Genomic DNA, 26475 nt, shown 5'->3' on the forward strand with positions numbered 1-26475 from the left:
CCAACAGCACATTTGTCTTTGGGTTGTAGGTGTCATTGATGGTGTTTTGGATCAGCAAGTATGGACGGGGCATTTCTAAAACTGTGAACAACCGTCACCTAGTCTAGAAGGTAACCACCTGTGGTAGGTATACAACTTTAAAAGGTAACGGGGCTTCAGAAGCACTGACCTGAGATGTGCCAAACCTCTCAAAAGGGACGTGTAGCTTTTCCTCTTGCTGTGAGGATCTCTGTGCTGGGGAAAATAGCATCTGTACTCCGTTGGTTTGAACCTCCTATTTTGATCCTGAGCCTTAGGCTGAAGTCCCACAATTGATTTTCCATTGGTAAAAGGGAAAATTGACAGTGAGGTTTCTCATTTTTCCTTCCCTTTCACTAGCTTATTCATTATCCCACACCCTTTATCTTGGAAACTAGAGAAGGGTGCTTAATTTCATGCCCCAGCAGAAAATGCATGCTCCTGCCTCCACAAGACCTCCTGGACTCCATGTCCTTAAAAAGAGTTTGAAGGGTCTTTGTGGTTCACGGAGCTCTTCTTGTCGCCTTTGCCGTTGGGGTGGTTCCTGGCTGGGCCCCGCAGGAGTGGGTGCTTGTAGGGAGGGGGCTTTTCTTTCCTGTAAAGGGGAGATAACAGAAAGAGAGAAGAAAGACAGCACATATACATACCAGATTGAAATCATTTCTGTGCATGTCTCTCTCCCCCACTGGACTACGACAGCCCAGGAACAGTGGCCTTGTCTTCCTTTTCTCTGTGTCCCAGGAACCCAGCCCAGGGCCTGGTTCAAAGCAGGCATCATGGCTCAATGAATGACTGCTAGATGGATGGATGGATACTCTGTATCATTCTGGTTCTGGAGAAAACCTGACAGACTACAGCTCCAACTCTTCCATGTGTCCACCTTGATTCTAACCCATCCTCTCCAATTCACAATGGGATGGGGGTGGACACATAGAAGATCTATATCCTGGGTGAGCCTGGGACCCCATCCTCTTCATAACCATCATGGGCTCCAGAGTCGCCCTTATATTCCTCAGAATAGCCTAAGTATGGCATTTCATAGTGGGTCTGTCTCCGCCACGAGCTTGGGTGATCTTGGAAGGCAGAGGTATGTCTGGCTCATCTCTGAGTCACAGCACCCAGCACCCAATGCCATGCCCTTAACACTACCCTTCGGTAATTGCCCTCTGTCTGTCTGGCTCACACACTAGACTATGAGCTCCTTGTGGACAGGGACCAAGTTTTATCCATTTTTGCATTTTCCCTCATACAGGACCTTGTTTGTTATGTTATTGACTGATAAGTTGATGTGCCATTCATTCATGTGATTGACTAAGATTCATTTGCGGTGGAAAGAGTAGGCTTTAGAGCCAGAAAGAACTCACCTGAATTCCCAGGTTGCCTATGTATGAGGGGTGTGATCTTGGGAAAGTTATTTAACTTTTCTGGGCTTTATTTGTAAAATGGGGATAAAATATTCTAATCTTACAGGGGTGTTGTGAGGTTAAATGAAATAATATGAGTAAATGCACTTAATGTCTTCCCTTTCCTGCTGTAACTTACAAAGGCGTGGTGCTAGAGGGTCCCATGGTCTCTGGACATGACAAAGATGAGTGAGACATTGATGCTGTCCTCAGGCTGCTTACAGTTAAGTAGGGAAGACAGTTGCACAAAATGACTACACAAAATAATGAAGAATTACAAAGCACGACAGAAAGTGGCAAACACCATAAATACGGAACCTCTCTTGTGCTTTTTGAATTAGGACTGAAGAAGCAACTTCTTGTAGCCCATCGCGCTCTGACCTTAGAGTACCCATTTTCCTTCATCGTTGATGAGTCATGAATAAGGTAAAAATGTAACAGGTGGCGGCACACAAAAGGGACGCCTTGCCCTAACCTATCTCCCCCACCAATAGGCCTCACTGCCCTAAATGGCACCATCGCTGAGGGACCTGGCTAACATGGCAAGGCTGTCTAGCATGGATGAAATACATCTAGACCTCGGTACCCACAGACAGCCTAGAGCACACAAGCGCCTATGTCCTTCCTGCCTCGTCAGCTCTGGTAAGGGGGTTGGGGGTGAGCTTTGCAAATTACAGGGTGCTATTCATATGTCGAGGGGTGGGTTCTTAACACCCAAAGGGAGCATAGGAAATCAGATGGCTATGTTTTCGTGGGGGTAAAGGAAGGCGTACTTCCCCTAGAGGGGCAAGTTCAGGTACAAGCACGGGGCGGGGAGGGGGGGGGCAGTCCTAGGTAGATGGGGGCATGGCAGAAGGTGTGCAGTGGTCAGGGGGGCATGTGAATTTGTAGACTGATTGGCAAAGAGCCTCTGTAACCAAGACGGGGGCAAAGAGAGAGAAGGCCCTGGAAGGCAAATAACCCGTACATCTGGGGCCTGTGTTCCTCTTCCCATAATGCCTTCCCCCACCTCTCCAGGCTTACTTGGGAAGCAGACTTCCCAGAAAATAAGCTTCTCCCTTCTCAAGATCTCCACAGTACTTTGTAACTTGCCCTCAGCAAACCATTTTCTAGGTAGTTCTTTGTCTGTTTTTCTCACGAGAATGTGAGTGTAACACATCTGATTTTTCTCTGTAATCCCCAAGCAAAGCTCAGGCCTGGCGTAGGTGCTTGAGGAGTGACTGATGAATAGAAATGAACTTTCGGTCTTGACCTTACTGTCTCCATTGCTCTAGACATCCTGGTCTTGTCATTGCCTCGAACTGTCTTTTCAGGCCCTGCTTCCTGCCTTCCACCCTACCCCCAATACCTTCTTTCCTTTTTCTGTTTCATCCATCTAAGTTCTACATGTCCTTTAAAACCAAGTTCAAATGCCACTTCCTCCCTGAAGCCTTCTTGGGATATTCCTGCTGGCTGCCAAATGCTGGCCAGGTGGTGTAGGAGGGGAATTTCTGGTTGGGTCTCACTTTTCTTTTCTAAAACATGAAAGGGTTGAAGTCAAGAATTCTTAGGGGCTTCTTCATTCCTACCATTCCATAATTCATACATTCATACATTTGGGACTTTTTTAGGATATACTCCCTGCTAGGCTGAGCATTGTGCACTAAAGATCCAGGAGTGACCCAAGACAGCTCCTTAAGGGGCAACCTGTCTAGTGGAGAAGCCAGATGTGCAAAGATGCCATGACAACATGGGACATACAATGCTACAGGTGTGTGCAAAATGCAGTTAGGAATCCGGCAGAGAGGAAGTAGCTCTATCTCAGGTGGAGAACAGAAATAGTGAAGCAGAGAGGTGTGATGTTTAGACCCAGCTTTGAAAAGTATGTAGGAATTCACCATCTAGAGACAAAATAGGAGAACATTCTAGGAAGAGAAAAAAAGGCTGAACAAAGACATAGAGGCATGAAAATAGTTGACCTGTTTAGTCTGAAGCATAAGGACTAAAGTGGTAGAAAGCAGATGGGGTGGAGAGGGTGCTCACAGGGGAAGGGGTGTGCTGGGAAATGCAGTTCAAGATGTAGGCCAGAGCTTTGAATACCAGGAAGAGGAACTGGAACATTACCCTGAAGGTAATGGGGAGCCATGGAAGGTTTTTGAGAGAGAGTATAATCTGATATGTAGCTGAGCACTTTCATACGTTGTTTGGTATTGTCATCTTTGCGTGTGTACATGCCTTTCTCCTCTGTGTCCTGGGCTCCTGATGGGCAGGGGCTCTCTATGTCCCCCAGCACCCAGTGCATGGCCTCGCATATGGTGGGCTCCAGTGTGTTGAGTAGATGATCATTCCCATCCTCCAACACACACATCACAACCCTACCATGAAGCCCGCCCTCCCAGCTTGTCGCTGAGCCTGAGCCCACTTCATACTCAGAGACCAGCCCACCTTCCATGCTCATGCTCTATCTTCCCGCAGAGGCTCACCTCATCTGTTCATTTTTCCTAATTTTCATCTACCTTGATGGGACCTTTTGACCTTTAGCCCCATGGCTATGTCACTGTGATCCAGGTAAGTGTGGGGTCTTGGCTTTGGTCATCAACGCCACATCCCTGAACCTATGCCCTTGGGTCCACATTGCTGGCCCTCCTGGCCCTCCCCAGGGACCCCCTCTGAAGGGCAGCCTGGCCCCCAACAAGCTCCCACCAGCACCTGAGTGGAAACTGACGGATTATAATTATCCACAAAGATGAGAGAAAACAAAGATTAATTTTGAGCCAAAACATGTAGTTTTCCTTTAAAACCAGAACTACTCTTTCACTTATGTTATCTGATGCTTGGGTGGAAAATAATACAAACAAAGGGGATGTATTCAAGTCCTAAATCAGAGCCTTGCATCCTCCTGGGAATTCATTTTTCAAGAGTTGCTGACAACTGAGAGCTAAGTGATACTCATAGTTGGCTGAGACACAGGTGTGGGCATGGAGAGGGAGTTTGTTTGGTTTTTCTTAATTTAAGGGTGGGTGCATTTACCTCAAGTCCTCAAGGCCGTGCACTTTGAGGAAGGAGCTCTCCAGCTCTTTTCTAAAGAGGCTCCAAAGTTTAGAGCAATGAAGCCCTATGAACAGTTGCACTGGGGGCCCTGAGAGCTGCCTGCAGCCTCCCACCTGGTTTCAGGTTCCCGCCTCCTGTCCATCTGGAGGAACTCTGCTAACTCTTGCGGAGAAAAGCAGGCTGGGGATTGTGGGGCTTGGGCTCTAGTCGTGGCTGTGGCCAGTGCTGTGGGCTCCCTGGGCCTCGACTTTCTCATCTGCGTCGGGAAGAGGGACCTGCGCCATTGCTGGTCTCCCTGAGTGTCGGCACCATTTCACTAATAGTGCAACAGCCAAGAAAAAGTCTAAAAGATCAAGATCATTTTATTCAGGTTGACAGAGGACCTGAGAGAGACAATCCCCAAATTAACTTGTAAATGAGATTCTAAGAATTCTTTTGAGCATTATAGAGCTTTAAATTTTTAAGAACTTTAACCAATCAAGAATGACTTCTAAGAATGAACTGAGCACTTTTCTCTAGAGGTGAGCTCCTCAAAGGCAGGGTCATGCCCTACTCACTAAGCACGAGCACCTCCCTCGCCCCAGGGGACTGGCTTAAAGTGCTGGTTTTCCTAAGTGGAGGAAGGAAGGAAGGAAGGAACGAAGGAAGGAAGGGAGGAAGGAAGAAGGGAGGGAGGGAGGAAGAAGGGAAGGAAGACACGTATGCATGCTCAGTACAGTGTAGGCACTTGGGGAGCACAGAGAAAAAACAGACATGATCCTCCTTGAAGGTGTTTTTAATCTACCGGGAATTGGGGGGGTGGGCACAAAGACCCCACATGATTGGTGAACAATCTGAGATAGAGTATGAGTCAGAATACATTGTTTTGTAGACTCTGTGGAGACGTGGGCCTCACAGCATGGTGGAACGTGGCCCTGAGAGATCATCCAGCCTAACCAGAGAAGTCCAGGGACTTGCCCCAGGCCACAATGAGCTGGTTGGAAATCTGGGATTACAACCCAGAAACCAAAGGAGATGGAAACATTATTGAGCCCCTACTGACTGCCAGGCACTATACCAAGCTTGTATCCAATCTTTAAAATCTCTAGAGATTTTAGTTATTACACCCACTTTATAGGTAGGTAGAGAAAGGTTTCAAGAGGCCACGAAACTTGCCCAAGATCCCACAGTTAGCATGAGCCTGAGAGAATTTGAACCCACACCAATAGTGAGAAAGGCTTCCTGCTTAAGGTGGAGCTTAGCTGGACTTCAGTCTAGCTTTGGAATAAAACAATCCTAGGATCAAATCCTACCTCTGCCAAAATCCCTTTGACAGGCAATTCTCTTCACATTCCTGAGCTTCCTTTACCTCATTTGTAATATGGGAAGTATAATATCTATGAGGAATAAATAAAATCATGTACAAAAAGTACTTTGCTCAATAAATAACAGTGATTAATAGTGTTTTTGTTAATTACAGGGTATGGAGGAAGGTGCATTAGTGCAAAGGCCCTGAGGCAGCAAAGCACATGGGCAAGCAAGGTCATGGGCAAGGTCAGTGGGAAGAATGATCTGGCAGAAGAAGGAAGTTGGACATCATTATGTCCTTTACGGAGGCTGGATCACTAGAGAGTAGGAAATGAGGCCAAGATGTAGGGCAGGGCCAGCACATTCCAGATGCCATTGGGTATCACTGTCCAAATGCTCACCAGGCTTACTTCCAGGGGTCATGGGAATGCCCAGTACTTTGGTCTGTGGTCTCGCCCTCTGAAAGGATACTCATCCCCTGACCTTCTCTCTTCAGTGGCCCAAAAAGCTGACTCCGGCAGAAGACCTGATGTGAAATTTCTTAGGGTTGTGTCCTCCCCAGCCCTGAACCTTCATGTCTTGAGGGAAGGGGGCTCTCACGCCTTAAGGGGATACATGTAGGCCTAAAAATGTGCAGGGTGCTTTAACACGCATCTCATAATAACTTTCTAGGTGAGTGCCATTGTCCCCACTTGACAGATGAGAAAATGGAGGGATCAGAGACCTTATGAGCCTAGATGAAGTAGGAATCCTAGAGGATGAGCCACCAGATGAAGTAGCCTATGGAGACACCCAGACTAACTTGGATGGCACTCAGTCCCTCAGCACCTCCCATCCCCGTGGACTCCTATGGGAGACACAGAAATGTGACCACCCCCACACTGTCTGATGCTGTGACGATACTTTATAGACAGAAAGCATGCTGTTGAGCTCTTCTGCCCCATATGCGGGGGGGGCAGGGCAGGGATTCTTTCTCCCACCACAGACGTGAAACTGAGGGCCAGAGAGAAGCCAAGGGAAGCTGCCCCTGAACACAAAGCCAGTTAAGTAGGACCCCCGCCATACAGTTCTGCCCTGTCACTTACCGCAGCCTCGGCATGGGAATTGCCACTTTCTCGACCAGGGGGTTCAGCCGATAATAATCCAAAAACGTTCTCGCCACGTTCCTTCCCAGCTTCATATCTGCAAGCATGTGCGTCAAGGAGCAACTTTGGAAGGAGATGGGGACAGAGCGAAAAGAGGACTAGTAATAATGACAGCAGTAACAGAGGCAGTGACACCACTCACCCTTCTAAACTTTTTGCGGGTCCTGTCCTTTTTTTCACAAAATTTTAGATACTAGTATTTTCCTCATTTTACAGATGAGGAAAAGGTACAGAGAAGCTAAATAATTTTCCCAGGGTCAAAGGACTAGGAAGGAGAGGAACCAGGATATGGATCTAGGTATTCTTACCTCAAAGCTATGTTCATAGCTTCTAGAATATACTGCGTCCCTTGGGGAATCACTGGGCTTCCACGATCTAGCTTCAGGTAGCTCAGGGTGGAGGCAGGTAAGCAAGACCCAAGGGCAAGAGACCCTTTGTTGTGTGTAGACCAGGGTCTGTTTGACCCTTAAGGATCAGTCATCTACTTTGGTAACCTCGGGTGGGGGAGGGGGCAAAGGTAAAACCCGCTCACCCTAAACAGTGTCCGTGTTCCACGTTGAAATCTACTGATCATGAATCCTTACCCTAAGGATTCATGATCCGTTAAAGTACAAACTCCTCAGGGAAGAAGAAAGGGCCAGTTCTCTATCAACCATTAGCACTTTGGTACGAACCGGCAGACCAATCATCTATTCAACAACACAGAGTACTGCTCTGTGCATTATAGCTGACATCTCTGAGCCTTCACATGAGCTATTTCCTCTGCCTGAAGTACCTCCCCACCTCCCTTGGCTAATTTTTGCTCATCAATTCTCCAGTTAGGTGATACCCCTTTAGCAGAGCCTTCCATGATACTCCTCTCCCCAGGGTGGTGATCAGTGCTCTGGCCCCACACTTCCATGACTTCTAAGTTGACTTCATTTAAAGCACTTACCTCTTCTCTCGTATCCCTCAGCAATGAACATCCAAACTGTCACTGTCATGGAACCTCCTCATTCCTGAGTTTGTCCACCTCTCTCCAGGCCCCTGCTGTCCCCCTAGAAAAGGCCAGCATCATCTTTCCCCTGGATTACTGTCATCCTGTCCTAATGGGCCTCCCTGACACAGGTTTTCTTGCCTCAACTCCATTTCCTACAACGTGGTCGGAGGGGATGCTATAGAATGCAGAGCTAACCACTGCATCCAACAGAGGAAAACTCCCAAGTGGCTCCCAGTTGCCTTTAAAGTTCAAGTTTTGGAACTCGATTTACAAGGTCCTTCACCGCTGGGCCCCTGCTTATTTTCTTAGTTTTGTGCTTGTGGCCTCCGCCTTTGCACCGCCCTTGGCCTTCACGCTCCAGCAACCGAACTTCTATTGCTTCCAGGCCTTCACCCACACCCTCTCATCTTTCCAGGCCATGCTTCCTCCCTCCGCGTGCCTTACAGGGTTAACTTCTTCTCTGTCCCCGGACACCTCAGTTTCATCGTCACATCACGGGAGAGGTCTCAGCCACCGCTCCTTCCAGGGTCACGGAGCTGGACTCGAGTTTGCAGAATGGTCAAAGGAGTTTTCACCACTGTCTTCAAGACAGCCCTCAAGCTGGGGTTGGACATGGCCCAGGACAGGAAAATGAGCATTTAATGGAGCACCTACTATGTTCCTGGCATGGCACCAGTACTTTGCTTACATATACATTTCAAACAACCCAGGAAGGAAGGCATTTTAATCTCCCTTTCGCCCGGGGAGGTTAAGGAACTTATCCCAGGCTGCCTAACAGGCGGTGGTAGAACCAGGACTCCGATTCACGAATGTCTGACTCCAGACCAGTGAATGTTTCTCAATGCGAAGGCACCTTTTCTGTCAAGGGCTGAGTCATCCCAGGCCAGAGCCTTGTGGGAGAAGGAAAAACACCAGACAAATTGTTTATGACAGTGAGATGCGCTGCAGGCTCACCATGCTCTGGGGCTGCCACCTGCTTTCTTCTCCCGGATGTGACCGACCTTCTCTGTCCTCCTCTTTAAGAAGTTCACAGGCTGGCCTTGGGCATGGCCTCTCTGACCAGCAGGCCCTGGTCTGCTGCTTTCACCCAGCCAGGCTCCAGTTGGCTTAGGGAGACCGCATTGCCCCTGTGTGTGCCGACAGTAAGAGCGATGGGCTGCAGGGGAAAGGACAGGTCCCTGCGGACTGGCTAAAAAGGCATAGCCGAAGTTTTGGAATCAGATGTGTTGAATCCAAATCCTGGCCTGGCCACATTTTGTGTACTGCACGCCGGAAGTGCCAAAAATGTCTGCAACAATGTCTCCCATGTTATTCTATGACATGACCTTGACCGTCCTTCTACAGAGAGGTGTGGTCCGTATCTCCTCTCATTAAATCTGGGTGGGCTTGGGGCACCTGGGTGGCTCAGTCGTTAAGCGTCTGCCTTCAGCTCAGGTCAGGATCCCAGGGTCCTGGGATCGAGCCCTGCATCAGGCTCCCTGCTCCGCGGGAAGCCTACTTTCCCTCTCCTACTCCCCCTGCTTGTGTTCCCTCTCTCGCTGTGTCTCTCTGTCAAATAAATAAAATCTTTAAAAAAAAAAAATCTGGGTGGGCTTGTGACTCACTTGTAACTACAAGAATAGCAGAAGGTGGTCGGAGTGACACTGTGGGACTTCCGAGGCGAGGTCAGCGAAGGAGTTGTCACTTGCCCCTTGCTTGCTAGAATACTCCAGCTGGGGTCCTGAACCTCCAGGCACGCAGCCTGGCTGCCCTGAGGCCTCCATGCCGGGAGGAAGCGCAGATGAGCCCACGGAGGGGCTGCAGGGCGAGGCCCCGACACTATGTGGAGACGCGAGGAAAGAGAGACTCCCTCCAGCCACGCTACTCTTCCCGCTCTAGCCACGGCATCAAAGGCTCCAAGCCACGACCGCTCGGCAGGGCCCTCCCCAAATTTGGACCCACGGAAGGCACGAGAGAAGAGCTACTGTTTTAAAGGCCCCGTCGGGGGGAGGTGTGTGAGGCAGCAGGCGAGCACCAGCACAGTCTCGCGGAGGCCACTCCTTCTCGGAGCCTGGTCCCGCACTTGTGAAATGTGAATAATAACGCCTGCCTCCCAGGCTCGTGCTGAGGAGGTGTGTGGGTGCTGAGAGATAAGTGCAGGAGTCGGGGACCAGGGGAGCCTGAGCCCGTCCTCTCCAGCCTGCAGTGACAGCCAGACTCGAAGCCACCCTCGAAGAAATCCTTGTCAGCAGTACTCCAGCTCTGCAAGGAGGAGTCAGGCTGCTCTAGTAAAATGTCCCCACCCCTCCATCCCCCCCACCCCCAGCCCCGCCCCGCTCGGGTGCTGATTGTTTTAGACCAGCTCTGCTTAAAAGACGGTGTTTTAAAGGTGGGAGTGTCTGGGACACCCTTTTCCCCTCTCCGATCATGTCAGGGATTTCTCAAACCTGGGGGGGGCCTCGCCCCAGGCTACAGGGGCCTGTGTGAGTCGAGAAACGACATGGGCAGGGGAGGGGAGAGGCTGAACATTTTCAATGGAAACCAGCTGTCTTTGGACAAGGACTTAGGGTGCAGGCAAGGAGAAGGCAATAACTGGCTGGAACCCTTTCCAATATGTTGCTGAACGGAGAGAGGAGCACCGCGGTGAGAGCTCCCAACTTTGCACTGCCAACAACCATCTCCGAATGGTCTATAAGCTGGAAATGTCATCTTCCACATATTCTTATGGGGCTCACTGATCTGTTTCTCGCAGAGGGCAGGAACAGACAACAGGTGGGATCAGGACCCCCGAATCAGAGAAGCAGGGGAGCTTAGCCGGGATGGGGTGAAACCCAGACTGATTTGGCCACTTCTGCTCAGAGCTGTTTGAACAAAAGGGCGGGTGTCAGGAGCCCTAGTACTTCCTGGGATCCTTCAACAGGTAGGGAGGGTTTGGGCACGTGCTGTTCACTCTCACTCACTCATTCATTCATTCATTTACTCACTCGTTCATTCGTTCATTCATTCATTCACTGGGCTCCTCCCATCTGTATACCGGGAGGCACAGTGAGAGGGATTGGGATTAGAGACAGAGAAATCAGACAAGTACAGTTGACAGTCTAGAGGAGGAAACTAGCATGTCGCAACTATGTCACCGGACAGGCTGCATTATTACCTTCACAAAAGCAACTCCTTATCCTGAGCCCCGAATAGTGTAGTTACTCTCGCCAATCCCCATCACAACCCTGCAAGGGCAAAGGACAATCCTACACATACTCTGCAGGAGAGGAAACTGTAAGAAGGAAAATTTGCATAAATGACCTGGAGTCCCGTGGCTTGAAAGTGATGGAGGTAGCATGTGAATCTGAGTGTCTTTTACGACTGTGCATATGGTTTCTCCTCTTTGGACTGTGATCATACATGCAAACACTAAACTCTGTAGACATGTAGGAGGTCCTACTGGGGGAATTGTGAAAGGCTTCATGGAAGTGGATGTACAACAAAGATTTGAAGGCCAAGGACTAATAGCGATGGGGAGGAAGAGAGATGGCATCAGTGGAAGCACGGAGTTTGGCGGGGACACATGACCCTGGGCCATAAATGAGACAGAGAAGGGCTCATGGACACAGGCCACCTCAGGGTAGAGTGAAAGTTGGGGCTGCATGGGTAGGTTGCAGACAGGTCAGTGAAGGCTTTGAATGCCAAATGCCTATTTCGTAGGCAATAAAAAAATTTGATGTATCTATGGTTGTAGCTATCATTTGTCCACTCAATATATATTTGTTGATCATCCGCTATGTTCAAGCTCCCTGAAAGTCTCAGGGTATACTGTGGTAAGTAAGTAAGTAAGTAAGTAAGTAAATAAATAAATAAAACAAAACAAAAACCCAACAAAGACAATGGTTCTTAAGTCTAGAAGTGGAGACAGATAACAAAGCAATAAAAACCCACATGAATATATAATTGTGATTATACTAGTGTAGGATGGAAAATGCACAGGATCTGTGGGAGAGGGTGATGGGGGTGCTGCTTCAGATAGGGGATGTGGGCAGGCCTCCCTGAGGAGAGTGGACCGGGGCAGGCAGCACCTAGGAAGAAGGAAGGGTGGGCGGAAGGGTCCTTGGGTGGGAGAGAGGGTCAGAAAGAGGGCTGGTGTGGAGGGACAGGCAAGAGGGAGATCACATGGAGCCTTATTCTGGGTCACTGAAGGAGTCTGGATTTTCTAAGTGAATGGGAAGCTGCTGAAGAATTTTAAGCAGGAAAATGAGACGGTCTGATTTATAATTTTCAAAGGTCACTGCTGTGCTAAAAATAAGGAAGCAAGAGTAGAAGCAGACAGATAGGCCAGGAGACTACTGCAGAGGTCCAGGGGAGAGATGGAGGCAGGGGGGTGGGGGGGTGGGGGTGAGGAGGGTCTGGACCAAGACAGAGGCAGTAGAGATGGGAAGATACATCTTGGGGGAGGAACTGGCAGGTTGGCCGTGGGGTCTGAGGAGAGGAAGGAATGAAGGGCAACCTCCCTCGTATTTAGCCTGAGCAGCTGGGTGGATGGGGTGCCATGCTTGGGAATGCAGAAGGGTCAGGGGAGAGACTAGTTCATTCTGAGTTGGAGATGCCCATGAGACACTAAGCATCTAGGTCCTAAATCAGAAATAGAGAAAGAATCAGATCAGATCACGGAAATGGTTTCTGAACTACCAGCCCTTTGGGATTACTCATGCCGCAAATCTTGCTGGTATGTTCCACTGTATGGTATGTTCCACTCCAAACAGCTCTCCATCTCTTGCTCCTGCTCTCGGAGAAGACCCATTCTTGAGCATCCCAAGGTCTCTTGGAGAGTGGCAGTAACTGCAGGACCCTCTGTTCTCCTAGCTCAGGGCCTGAGATCTGGTGTACTGAATAAGCACATAAGTGGGAATTCAAGAGACCAACCTGGTTTCAATCAGTAACTTGCCGTGTGACCTTGGCCATTTCCCTTCTCCAGTCCTTCCTTCTCTGTGGGTAAAAAGTATAGTCTCTCAGGTCCTTTCCAGCTCTAACGTGGTGTGTTCAATACAATAAGCTTATGAAAAATCCCATCACCATTCTTTCATTCAACAAATATTTACTGAGAAGCTACTATATGCTGAGTTGTTTTAGGCACTTGGGATACACAGCAAACAAAACTCACAAAGATTCCTGGCATCATGGAGCTTCTGTTCTAGTTATGAGAGACAAACTGTCAATCTAATGCATAAGTTATCCAGAATGCCAGAAAGTGAAAGTGGTAAGTGCTATGAAGTAAAGATAAAGAACAGCGTAAGGAGAGTGCTGGGGACAGGGGCACATTATAGCAGTAAGTAGAGTGGCCAAGGAGGCCTTGGGGGAGAGGTGGGGTTTGAGCGTGCTTGGAGGAGGCGAAGGAGCAGGCCAGCACCAAGGATGAGGATCCTCCTCATCTGAAACATAAGCCCTGACCAGCCATTTCATTACTGGGCTCTTGCTAAGTCCAGCCCAATCCCACTACTAGAGATAATAGTTAACCTCAGGAATGAGATCCCCATGATGGAGTCAGATACACCTCCTTCTTGGCACGTGGCAGCTTCCTAAGGAAGGTCCTCCCCACCTCCCCGAGCAGTCCCAGACACAGTGCCTCTCACGCACATCCTCCTGCCTGGCCTGTGGCCTCCCTTCCCTATCCTGCTCCTTGCCCCCTGCTCTTTGCAGCCAGCTCCACACTTCTCACTCCCTGCAGCTCTTCCAGAAGCACCCATGAGCCCACCTGGCCCGGCCTGCCCTGAAGAGAGCTGAGGTCCAGCCCCACTCACCAGATCCCATATTTCACTTCCACTGTCCTCACGGTTGTGTGCTGTGGGCAGGTCTGATTACCAGCCCCATTTTGCAGATGACAACTTGAAAGTGACTTGTCCAGTGAGGCACAGCAAGAACTGATACAATGAGGATTGAAGCCCATTCATTCATTCATTCATATATTTACTGTCTTTTACATTCCAGATGCTATTCCAGGAGCTGGGACACAGGGAAGAGAAAAACACGGTCCTAGTCCTTGTGAAGATCTTTCCCTGCTATCATCCTACTCCCAAATAAGAAAATTTAACTCCTACTTTCTCCCTGTTTTGAAACCCCCGCCTAGAATTCTTTCTCTGCTCATACTCCTGCCCCTGCCAGCAACAGATGATCATCATTAAAGGGGAAAGATTAATTCTGCAGAGCATAGGCCAAGGAAAAGTGATTTCTCCTTGGCAAGGCTGACTGCGCTGCTGGAATGTAAAGAGCCACCTGTCGAGGAGCCTCTAGGTAAAGCCAGAAGAACAATGTGATAGTGAAATAGCTTTTGTCCCTGCCTCCGTCGCCCATCCTCCCATGGTGTCGGACCGGGGCATGACTAAACAGACGAGTCCTGCTCTGAAGTGCAGCTTGGGGGCTGCAGATGTTATGGCAGAGTCCTTTCCAATGGCAGGTGGAGCCTGAGACACCCTGGAGGTGGGAGGCCTGTGAATGTGGGAGAGAGGGACACAGAGAGTGGGAGGACATGGAGACACAGAAGGGAGGAAGAGACAGAGAGACAGGCAGAGGCAGAGGCCAAAACAGAGAGAGATGCAAAGAGCCAGGAGGATACGAAGAGAAACCCATCAGGATGGAGCAGAAAGATCAGGAAGATCATCAGAGGGGCTGAGAGCGACTCGAACTTGAAAAGTGGAGAGAAACAGAGCGAGGAGCAGAGAGACAGAAGAATAGGAAGCGAACGGCAAAGGGAGAGAGAGAGAGGGAAACAGCGGGGAGGGAGAGAGAGAGGAGAAAGGAGGCAGGTGGGACAGAAAGAGACAAGCAGAAACAGGGCAACACAGGCATTGGAGGGGAGACACGCAGGGACAAACAGAGGCAGAGCCAGCAAGAGGCAGAGGACAGGAGGACAGAGAAGGAAGGGAGAGACAGGCTCATGGGCGGGGGGCAGGGGGCCTCCTCTGACACACCAGACGCAGCTCAGAGGGTGGGAATTTTGTGAGGGGAGGTGGGAGATGAGCACACACAGACACTGCGGGGGGGGGGGGGGTGTGCCCAGATCCTCTAAGCTGGAAGCCAAAGTGGCCATAACGGTGACTCCGGGCTCGGTTACTATGGCCACTGTAGTGAGTCACCACAAACACCACACATGTGTTCTCTCACAGTTCTGGAGGCCACAGTCTGAAATCCATTTCACTGGGCTAAAAACAAAGTGCTCACAGGTCCCCACTCCCTGTGGAGGCCCCAGAGGAGAAACTGTTTCTGGCCTCTCCCAGCTTCTGGTGGCTGCTGCGCACCTTGGCTTATGACCTCATCACTCCAGTGTCTGCTTCCTCCTGTGTGTCCAGTCTCCCTCTGGCCCCCTCTTTTTTTTTTTTTAAGTGGTGGGTGTGGAGCCCATCACAGGCCTTGAACTCACAACCCTGAGATCAAGACCTGAGTTGAGATCAAGAGTAGGACGCTTAATCAGCTGAGCCATCCAGGCGCCCCTGCCTTCCTTTTATAAGGCTGCATGTGATTGCACGTCAGGCCCACCCCCAGAATCCAAGATAAACTCCTCCCTCAAGAGCCTTAACAATAACATCTGCAGAGAGCTCATTTCCACATAAGGTGACACTGATGGGTTCCAGGGGTTAGCATCTGGGCATATGTGGGGGTCATTATCCAGCCAGAGCTGCTCTAGGCGGCTAGGAGCAGAGGATGAAGACCTGCCTGCATGTGGCAAGTGCAGTTCTGGCTCTGTGCTGGACATCCTGCGGGTGCTCAAATGCCGCTCCCACCCCCCCTGACCCTCAGTGCCTCCCGCACAAGCAGCAAGTGCATTCACCAGACTTGGACCCAGACACATCTGACTCCAGAATCTTTTTTATTGACATTATTTGCTGCCTCTCAAAGGCAGGACCACGTGCTGCTTATTTTGCCTTCTAAACGTATCGTGGACCTGCCCTTCCTCCTCTCCCACTACTATTCCTTTACTTCAGATCCTTCTCTCTTATCTGAGCTATTGCTTCAGCCTAATTGATCTTCCTGACTTCAGTTTCCCACCATTTTCACTGAGAGCGATGTTCTCATAATTGCTAACCTTGTCACTTCCTGACTAACAACCTTATGCCAATTCCCTGTCACCTAATAGGGTAAGATCTAAACTTTTAAATCTGGCGTTCATGGCCTTCCATAAACTGGTCTAAGCCTTGTCCCCTGGTACTGGATCCCATTGTGCATCTATTTAGGATGTGGGGTTTAGAGTCCAAAAAGCATGGGTTTTAATATTGGCTCCTACACGTTTCGCTGTGTGACTTTGGGCAAACTACTTAACTTCTCTGTGCCTTAGTTTTCTCATGTCTGGAATGGATAACGCTACCTACCTTGAAGGACTCTTGTGTTGATTATAAATCATATATCCAAAGCACCTAGCACAGTGCTGGCAGATAGTAACTCTATTATCATTATTATTTATGAACCTGTCATTTCCAACAAAGCATGAGCTCTTCAAGGACAAGGGTGTGTCACATTCAAATTTGTTTCCAGAGCCATTTAACACATATTAGGCCCATCACAGAAGCCAGAAAAAAAAAAAAAACGAACCAAAAAAAAAAAAAAAACAAGATAAGGTGGGAGAGAGAAAAAGAGGGAAAGAGAGAGAGACAGATGAAGAAATTATTTTTAAAATTTTCTGGATGTTCAAGGATAAGGTCTTGCAGGTCCCTTCCACACTGTGTGCTTCAGTTTCCTCTCTGTAAAATTGGCTAGAGGGTGAGCTAAAATGATCTCTAGTGCTAATCTAGTCCTCACTTTCTCTTTGCCGCATCCTAGGAGGATACCTTTTCTGGCCACCCAGATCAGGGCAGGCCTTCTCAGGCATGGGGGCAGTACCCATCACTCTGATGGGGTATATGGAAGAGAAATCAAGCTGGAGGCTGGTTGGGCTAGAACAGATGGAGATATGACCTTAGGAATAATGTGCCTGAGTCTGGACAGGATGACCTTGGGGGATTTTTGAACTTCAGACATTAGGCAGGTTGTCATTCATTCATTATTTGTTATTCATTCAACAGATACTTATCAAGCACCTCCTCTGTGTTGGGCTGTGCAATAGGTATGTAGACTACATTGGGTAGATAGAGTAAACAAAACAGGAATGGTCCTGCCTTCAAGCTGCTTCACAGTCCAGGCACTATTGACATTTTGGGCTGGATGACTGTTGTAAGGAGCTGTCTCGTGCATTGTAGGATGTTTAGCAGCATCCTTGGCTTTTCCCATTAGATAGGAGCCCAACCCTCCAACCCATTGTGACAACCCAAAATCTCTTCAGACGTTGCCAAACATTCCCTGGGCTGTGTGTGTGTGGCGGGGGTTGGGGGGGAGGAATTCACCCCTGGGTGAGCACCACTGGTCTAAGGGATGCACAGTATCTGGTGGACATGCAGCAGGTGAAATGGGGGTGGTGGGCATGGGCGGGAGCTTTAGAGGTGGGGTGAGAGCTTGACTGGAAAGGCTCCGGCTTCCCTACCTGGAAAAAGTCGTTGCTAAGTGCTCATTGGAGACAGGGGGAAGGGGAAAGGAACATGTCCTCACAAGCTGTATTGACCTCCTAGGATGGTTGCTTAAGCCCCTCTCCCCATCACTTGGGCAGGAAAAGTGGCCTCCCTCTGTCTCCTGCACACCTCGACCTCTGAGATACCTCTCGCTTTCCGAGCCCTGGACTCGTGGCATTTACAGCCCGCCTATCTCAGACCCACTCCTCACTCAGGAGGGAAGTTAATCCCCCCCTCCCCACCTCCCACACTCCAGCTTGCTGTGTGGGTCCCCCTCTCCCTCTCCTCCTCCGCTCCAGGAACTAGCAGTTTCCCAGCAGTGCCTCCCTTTCCCCATTGATGACTGACCACAGCTCTGGAAATTAGCTCACAAAGTCTGTGGTGCTTGCCCAGCGGGGCCCCACTCAGCAAGTGGTGGGGCTTAGATGCAGCTCAGTGCTAGAGGAGGCTCTGTTTCTCTGGGATGCTCCTAGATACTTTCAGAAGCTTCCACTGACGCACAATAAAAACAAGACTAAAGACCAAAGTCAATATTTGTGCAGCAGCGTCTTGGAGCAGGCGGGAGACGGGGGACAAGAGGTGTAATAAGTGGGAGGAGCTCCGATGGGTCCTGGCTCTGGGGCCTCAGCTGGCTCTGGGGGGCTGCATGGCCTTGTGTGGGACAAGGGCACTCTAGGTGTCAGTTTTCCAGTCTGTGAAGTTGAGGGAGAGGCTGACTTCCTGATATTTGGAAACCTTTCAGCTCTGATGTCTTGTGAACCTCTAGATTAGGAGCTCTTACCTGGGGATTTAGGGGCTTCCTGGACCCTCTGGCATCAGAGGCAAAAAGTTTACATGTATGTGTGAATTTTTCTGGGGAGAATATTCATAATTTTGTATAATCTTCAAAGAAATCTGCATCCTTCAGAATGTTAAGAACCTCTGCTCTAAATTTGGATGGAGATACTTGAGTTTATCATCTCCTTCAGGTAATATTCCTTCTCATTTTCTGACTCATTCACTTTTTATAGCGTGACTCTTCTGGGGTTAGTGAAAACTGGCTGGTGCTGGGGAGTGCAACCAAGCTAGGCTCAGAATGCAATGAACGGTATATAGACCCTGTCCCGAGTACACCTGCATTAACTTAGAGAACCTCAGAGATCCTGATGGTACCAGTCTACTCCATGGGTCAAAAGAATGCTCCGTGAAGATGGGCCCTAGGAAGGGACTACCAACAGAATGGTAGGCCATTCAGTGGCTGAGAATTGCGGGCCAGTCTTTTGGCCAGAAAGCAAAGTGATAATTGAAACTAGCTTAGAATTTAAGAGGCCCGCTAAAGGGACAGGATATGGGGTTCCTGATTTTTTTTTTTAAAGATTTTTTATTTATTTATCTGAGAGAGAGAATGGGAGACAGAGAGCACGAGAGGGAGGAGGGTCAGAGGGAGAAGCAGATTCCCCACTGAGCAGGGAGCCCGATGCGGGACTCGATCCCGGGACTCCAGGATCATGACCTGAGCCGAAGGCAGTCGCTTAACCAACTGAGCCACCCAGGCGCCCCTGTGGTTCCTGATTTTTAAAAGAAGCCCACTACCTTGTTCCTTGTGTCTTCATTCTGATTCAGCCTGGAATTTGAAGCACATACATGGCTTAACAGAATGAGCAATATCCTGGGAGTCCAAAGATCCATATTTGAATGTCGGCTTTTACCAAATTGCTGTACGGCCTGGGCTAGGTCACTCAGCCCACCCTGGGCTTCACTTTCCCCATTTGTATAATTAGGAGGAATTCAGCTTCTTTCAGGGTTTCACCAAGAGATGGCTATACTGCAGTGAAACTCTATTATAATACCTTATTCTTGGCTACCTCCTTACATTTAATCCTCATTTGGGGACATTTTTGTTCCATCCTAAGCAAAATAGAAATGATCCTATCTCTTAAATTCCAATCTTTAGGGCCCTACTGGCTCTAACATTTTATGATTTTCTTATCTGCCCTTGGGTTATTTTCTTTTTATCTGTTGCCTTGAACTTGAAACTCAGGGGATGGAACTCATGCTTGGGATCCTTTACTATCTTCCAGGCACTGTGCTATTTATTATGCACAAACAAGGTAGATTTTATTATTCCCATGTTGCAGGTTAGCAAACGGAGGTTCAGAGATGTCCTGTGTCTAACACACTCAACTAGCAGTTGGAGGTTAAGACTCAAACTCAGGTCTGTCCAAATGCAAGGCCTAAGGTTTTGGGGAATTATTATCATGTTATAATTATTTATTATCTTAACTGTCTTAAAATGAATACATTCATTTATTCAATATTTATTCTCTGCTTTGTAAGGTTCTGAGCCAGATGCTATGGACTTGGAGATGAGAACTTAGTCCCTGTCCCGAGAAGCCCTTATGGAAGGCAGGTAGATAAAAACCACAGTGCAGGACAAGGACTACGACGGCAGAGGGAAGCAAGGGAAATGGGGACAGAGAAAGTAAGACCTAACATTGGAGAGACCCCAGAAGACTTCTTAGAGGAGGTAACACCTGCGCTGAACTGGGTGGGGGGCTTTGATTTGAGATGAATGTGTGTTAAGTAACTTAGTCAACAAATAATTGAGAATTTACTATGTACCAGGTACTTTTCTAGGTGCTGAGATACAACGGTGTACAGGTACTCATGGACCTCAGGGAAGGTCGTCAATGACAAACACATGTAGAACAGGGTTGGAATCTGGGGGACTTGACAAAAGAGTAGGAGCTGACCAGGCAAAGAGGGGATGATGGCATGTGTGGAAAGGGATCTCTGGCCAGAGGCAGAGGCATGTGCAAGCATGCTGAGGTATGGTGATCCCCTCAAAGACGGGAAGACATTTGGTGTGGCTGGAACGTCTTCTACAAGATGAAGAAGGAAGCAAGAGAAATACACAAAGACAGGTCAGGAGTGCCTCGTGTGATGTAATGAATTTGAACTTTATGCTGCAGGTAATAAGGAGCCATGGCAAGGTTTTAAGGGAGGGAGAGAAAATATTAGGTTTGGCTTCATAATGATCATTCCTGTGGCCCTGGTAGAGGATGGTTTGGAAGGGAACAAGATGGGAGACAGGGAGGACAGTTCTAGTCTAGGGAGGATGGGGCAGATCTGAGCGAGGACACTAACTGTGGGGCAAGAAGGAAGAGACAGAATTAGAAATACTTGTCATGTAAAATGGATGTGAGCTGGGGGTTAAGTGTAGGGTTCTGGCGGAGGTGGCTGAACTAGAGAAAGCATCAAGGGTAGCACACCAGGTTCCTGTCTTGGGGAATCAGGTGGTGGTGTCACCAGCGATCCTGGATATGAAGTTTGAATATGGCTCCTAGAGTCCAGGGAGTTCTTGGTTCCTTATAATCCCTCTATGGCACTCTTCTTAGTAGGAGGGTTGCCTAATTTTATTTTGCCGCACATTTGTGTCAAGTGACTCCCACGATTCCTACAATGAAGCTCCAGCATAATGTCTAGTTACTGGCACTTCCTTGCATCCCGTGCTCTCTGGGGGACATCTTGGTTTCCTGTCAGGCAAAGCTGAAGTGAGTCTAGTGACAGGATGGGTAAGAAGCTTGGCTTGAACTCCCCACGAGACTAACACATATATCCGATTTTTTTTAGGATAGAATATATTTTCTCAGAAACTTCTCTGTTCTCACTCTCCCACAGCACTGACAGGCCAGCACACCTGTCTGTCTGCCTGTCTGCCTGTCTGCCTGTCTGCCTCCCTTCCGCTGACAAACACTAATCAGGATCTGCTCAGCGTCAGGATATAAAACATGCCTGTTCCACATCTCATTCAATCCTGCCCTAGTTTAGTAACAATAGGACAAACAAGTCATGCTGTAACCCTTGCTGTCATTTATCCCTTGGGAACAGGACTTACTAAACCAGCTGTGTGCCACTTCATGCTCCCTCTGTGGCAGAGCCTGGGCCCGAGAGGCTGTCGCCTCCAGGTAACGTCTCCTCACTCGTCAGCCCTCAGCCCAACTTCCACTTCTTCAGGAAAGCCTTCCCTGACCTCCTGGACAAGTCAGCGGCTGCCGTCATATACCTCCCAGCGCCCCTGGCATCCCTTCACAGGCCCCTCGTGTCTGTAACTTTATGTGTCGATGTGCTTTTGGTAAATAACTGTCTCTTCTACAAGACCACCAAGTTCCGTGGTTGCAAAAACTCGGTCTGCTCCGTTCACCATCATTTCCCCTATGCCTGTCAGGGTACAACACATTGGGTGTTCCGTTAATATTTTGCTGCTAATGGTAGGAATTTGGAGGGAATTCTGGGTGTTTGAGGACTTCACTGGGAGGAGAAATGGAGGGTACTTCCTAGTGACTGTGGGAAGAGAAATGCGGAGCTCTGGGGCTTGGCACAAGGAAGACTGAAAGCAAGCATCACAAACTCTAGAAGGTAGAGTGGCTTTGTTCTTCCTCTGTCACTCCTAGGAAAGCAGGAAAAGCCCAGAGCGAGGGTCCCTGGAAGAGGGACTGTCTGATGAAGAGGAGAAGGAGACTCTATCACTGTGTGATAGATATTTCCAAGGAGCCCACGTAAAGCCAATGATGCAGAGATGAAAAGGTTTTGTGGAGGAAACCATGACCCTCTAGTTGCAGGCAGGTGATCCTTCCACAACTAGCTAGTTATAGGTAGAGGGTGAAACCAATTGAGTAATACTGGGCCTCCAGGGACACACGCTCCTCTTGAGCCAAAGCCTCTCAGAACAATGCCCCACCTAGGCAGAGCAGGGAGCCCCAGACCTGAGCCTGGAGGGGACAAAAAGGAGCTGGGCCTGGGAACCAGGGGGCAGAGCTGGGTGTCAGACCTGAGCTGGCTGGGACTGACCGATTACACCTATAATCTCCACTGCTCTTTTCGTCTCTCTTCCCAGCTAGACAGTGAGCTCCCGGAGGGCACAGCCTGCATCTTCCCCATCCTCAGTTCCACACAGCCTAAGACGACTCCACCATTTTCCCACCGCGTTTGTGGGAAGAATAAGTAAATGAATGAATAAATAAACCCCAGATAAGCGGCTCACCCCTAATCCTAAATTGCCTTATTTGTGAAGTGGGAATGACAGTAGCTCCTAATTAGAGTATCATGAGGATTGAATGACATAATGAATGCGAGAGCACCCAGTAGGGACTCTCACATAAAGTAGATGCTCAAAAATACTCTATCCTCTTTTTCGCCTTTAACTGTACCTCCTGACTTCAAGTACTCTCTAAACTTTGCTGAACTTCATATATTCTAGGCTGAACTTTACAGTACACCAAATGGCTAGAGAATCCTAAAATGTCATAAAATGACAACAGCGGACATCTGTCTTGTTTTGTTTTTCTGCTCTTTATTGCCCTTTCACAACAGCCCATTTTTCCATACTGAACCCCCCATCTCAGTCCCTGTGGCTCAGCAGGAGCTGACCCCGCCCACACTGTCAGTGAGGATAGAGTCAGTCCAATCCTGGCCAATCTGAGCCCTGGATGCCTCTTGCCACAGTGATTAGTCAGGTGTGCCTGTGTCTGAGGGGACTCAACTCTGGGACCTCTGAGAGAGGGAATCTCCCTGACCCCTGAGAGGACCGGATGTCCACCAGGAGCTTCTGGCAGCCATTTTGCTTCCATGGGGGAGAGAGCCTGTCGGAGCAGCTGGAGACCGAGTCTTGAAGACACTGTCTCTAGATCCCAGGCATGCTTAACACCAGTATTCCTTGAGACTTTAAAGTTTTGAGAGCAAATTAATTCTCCTTTTTACTTAAGTCAGTTCGAATTGAGTTTTCTGTCACTGGCAACCAAAGAAATTTGACTCACACCAGACCTTGGAGTTTACCTCATCAAACCTCCTAATTTTACAGATGAGGAAGAGATTTGCAAAATCACGTGGTCATTTTTTTTTTTTCTAACACAACTCATTTTCCAAATAAATATATTGCCTCACTTCCTTTTATCTGCTCTGCTGACCAGAATAGGAACAGGTTGTCCTTCTGCCTGAATAGGGTCACAGAATATTGATTTTGGTCACAGAACACCTAATCTTTCTCCAGCAGAGAGAATTTCCTATTTCAAGCCCTTGGGAACCGGTTTTGTCTTGCATTACAATGTTTTTATCCCCCAAGCGGAACTGCTGATGACTGCCCTTTCCCTTCGACACAGTGCCATCAGCAGCAATTAATTCTAATCACAAAGAGACAGCAAGAATGAACAGAGCATTAATTGGACGGAAGTAATCAGAGTCTCCCTGAGCCCACAGTTGGTACCTGTATGCAAGGATATGTGAGCCGGCTCCTGCATTCACACACACACACACACACACACACACACACACACACACACACTACCCCTTTGTGACTATGGAGTCACAAAGATTCTACCACCAACCAGTTGCTTAAAATTGGCCTCCTCATTTGTAAAACAAGGATACACACACTTCAAAGTGGTTTAGAAGATTAAATAAGAATATTGTATGTAAAGCACTTTTCACCGGTATGTAGCAGGAGCTCAGTGAGTGCTAGTTTTCTTTCCTTCCACATCAGACACCTTTTATAGCAGGTAGAGAATAAAGGCCTCACGTGACCTGACATTTTAGATTCTTGATGGTTCTGGACCAGGCCTAACAAGTTTGATAGTCTCCTCCTGACCTCTCTTTAATCCTAGACCACTGCCCTCCCCCATCTACCCCAACACACACACACACACACACACACACACACACTCCCTCCTGCCTCTTCCCTCTCTGGGACTGCAAATTCTGGGGGGGCAGCGTGGCATCCTTCCTGCCCACACAGTAGGCGCTGCATGGACATTTGTTAGATAATTACAGACAGCCTCAGCATCTGCTCATGCTCTCTCTCCACCTTCGTCTCAGTCTGGTCATTCTTCAAGGCTTAGCCTAGACTCCACCACATCCTTCACAAAATTTTTTGAAATTTGTTCCTGGGAGAAACTCTCTTCTCCTTTGAACTCCATTCCTCTTTCAAGATACCCGCAGCTTTCTCACTGTGATATAAGGTACATATGCTGTCTTTTCTTCCTTATCTCCTCAAGTTCCTTCACTCCATCATTGAACTGACTCCAGCCAGTGGATGCTGGGCACCATGGATACTGAGAGGCATCCGACCTGGTCTGTGTCCTGACAAGTTCAGTTTCAGACTAGTCCTTGAGCACAGCAACTGCGTCTGACTCATTTTTCTATCCCCCAGGCCTTGAGCCATGGGGATCTTTAAATATGTGATAAGGGCAGTGGGTTCCCCAAGAGAGAACATCTGGGCCGGGGCATCAGTGGGTCTTGTGAGGATACCGGAGACCAAAGAGGTTCCTAAGGTTGGGCCTGGATTCTCTTGGGCTTTCTGGGGAAAAGGATTCAGTATTAGAGGGATCAGGAGGTAATTAGCCCTGTCCCTAGATCATGTCACACAGGATGCGCTCAAATCCCAAGCCCTGAATCAGCTGAGACCTATGCCCAGGGATGCATGATTTAGTAGCATACTTGCAGAAGCTCTGGCCTGGGGTCAGGCCCACCTTTGCCACCAGCTTTCACAGTGACGTTGAACAACTCATTACCCCTTCTGGGTATCAGTTTAGCCACCTCAATTTTAGTCAGCCAACAATTGTGAATACCTACTGTGTTCCTTGTCCTGGAGAAACAGATATGAATCACACATGATTAGCTCCTTTCAGAGGTCATTGTCTAGCAGGAATTATGAAAAGGAACATCAAAGGATGTGACATCTCTATATTATGTAGTTCTTTGTTTTTAAAACATGAAGAAGGCTCCTCATTGCCTTTAGAATAAATCGCCAATCTCCTTTACCTGGAACCTCTTGTGATGTGGCCCCCACCCACCTAGCCAGCCTCGCCACCATTCTGATCCTGTGCCCTGGCCACACTCTAGTTCCAGTCACTCTCAATGCTCCATTGTCATTTGTGCCTTTGCCCATGTGATGGCCTTCCAAAATTCTCTTCCTGCTAGATTTCTGATGATCCTTTAATACAAAGTGAAATTATGAGGTATGCACAAAAGGAGCATCCCATTTATAAACTGGAAATGATTCCAAATATTATGGTTTTAAGAAAGCTTGCTTACGGGCGCCTGGGTGGCTCAGTCGTTAAGCGTCTGCCTTCGGCTCAGGTCATGATCTTAGGGTCCTGGGATCGAGCCCCACATCGGGCTCCCTGCTCAGCGGGAAGCCTGCTTCTCCCTTTCCCACTCCCCCTGCTTGTGTTCCCTCTCTAGCTGTCTCTCTCTCTCTCTGTCAAATAAATAAAATCTTTTAAAAAAAAAAAAAGCTTGCTTGCTTCCTTCTTTCCTTCCATTTTCCTTACTTCTTTCCTTCCTTCCTTCCATCCTTCCTTCCCTCCCTCTTCCTTCCTTCCTTCCTTCCTTCTCTTAAAGGGGCAGATTAGATTAGTTCTACCAACACTTTTAAGATGCAGTAATCACTCATTAATCTTTGTACTATGTTTTTGGAATGCATGATCAATCTGCCCAAGCTGTGCCTCTTGTGGTGTTTACAAACATCCTAAGAGCCAGTTAACTAGATGGTAGGCCATGGACTTGGCTTCCTGAAGAAAGTTCCTTCCAGGGGTGAGCGAGATGTCAATGCCACCACACCCAGCCTTTTTGTCCCTAGATTCCTGTTCCTGCCCTTGATTATAGTTTTCTCCCTTAAAAAATGCTGTAAGAGATCACTTAGGTCTCTTATTTCAGAGCAGTGAGGTGTTCATCCACAGCTCTGGGCCCTCAGGCCCTTGTGGAATGTCTTCCTCTTCTCCTCTTGGTGAATGCTTAATCACCCTTGTAAACCCAGCTCAAAATCTGTCCTGTTCAGGAAGTTTTCCCAGATTCCTCAAGGCTGAATTTAGTTGCTTACTTGATCTGCTCTCTGTGTTTCCACAGAAGCCTGGACCTATCTTTTCTTCAGCTTTAATCATACTATTTTATAATCCAAACCAGATCAAGAGACAGGTTAGGCAGATGAGGTAGCAGGTACCATGTGTGATGGGATGATAAAACATCAATGAAAATATAGCAAGTTGAAGAAAATTATATTGATTAGAACTGTTCACTAATATGTAGTTGGAGGGAAAATTGAGATCCATGGGTGAGGTAACTTTTGCTCAAATCATCAAGCT

The 26475-nt window shown here is 48.4% G+C and overlaps 1 protein-coding gene across 1 annotated transcript in view; it reads right to left on the reverse strand.

The window, feature by feature from the left end:
* Positions 1-492: 492 nt before the first annotated feature.
* AGBL4 (AGBL carboxypeptidase 4) overlaps positions 493-26475 on the reverse strand; it is a 1445284-nt gene continuing 1419301 nt past the window's right edge. Inside the window, exons 12-13 of the mRNA XM_021683893.1 lie at positions 6824-6920; positions 493-613 (exon numbers count right to left, since the gene is read on the reverse strand). Coding sequence (XP_021539568.1) covers positions 493-613; positions 6824-6920 — 218 coding nt within the window. The remainder of the gene's footprint in view (positions 614-6823; positions 6921-26475) is intronic.

This window comes from Neomonachus schauinslandi, chromosome 4, assembly GCF_002201575.2.
Source record: "Neomonachus schauinslandi chromosome 4, ASM220157v2, whole genome shotgun sequence".
Classification (NCBI taxonomy): Eukaryota; Metazoa; Chordata; class Mammalia; order Carnivora; family Phocidae; genus Neomonachus; species Neomonachus schauinslandi.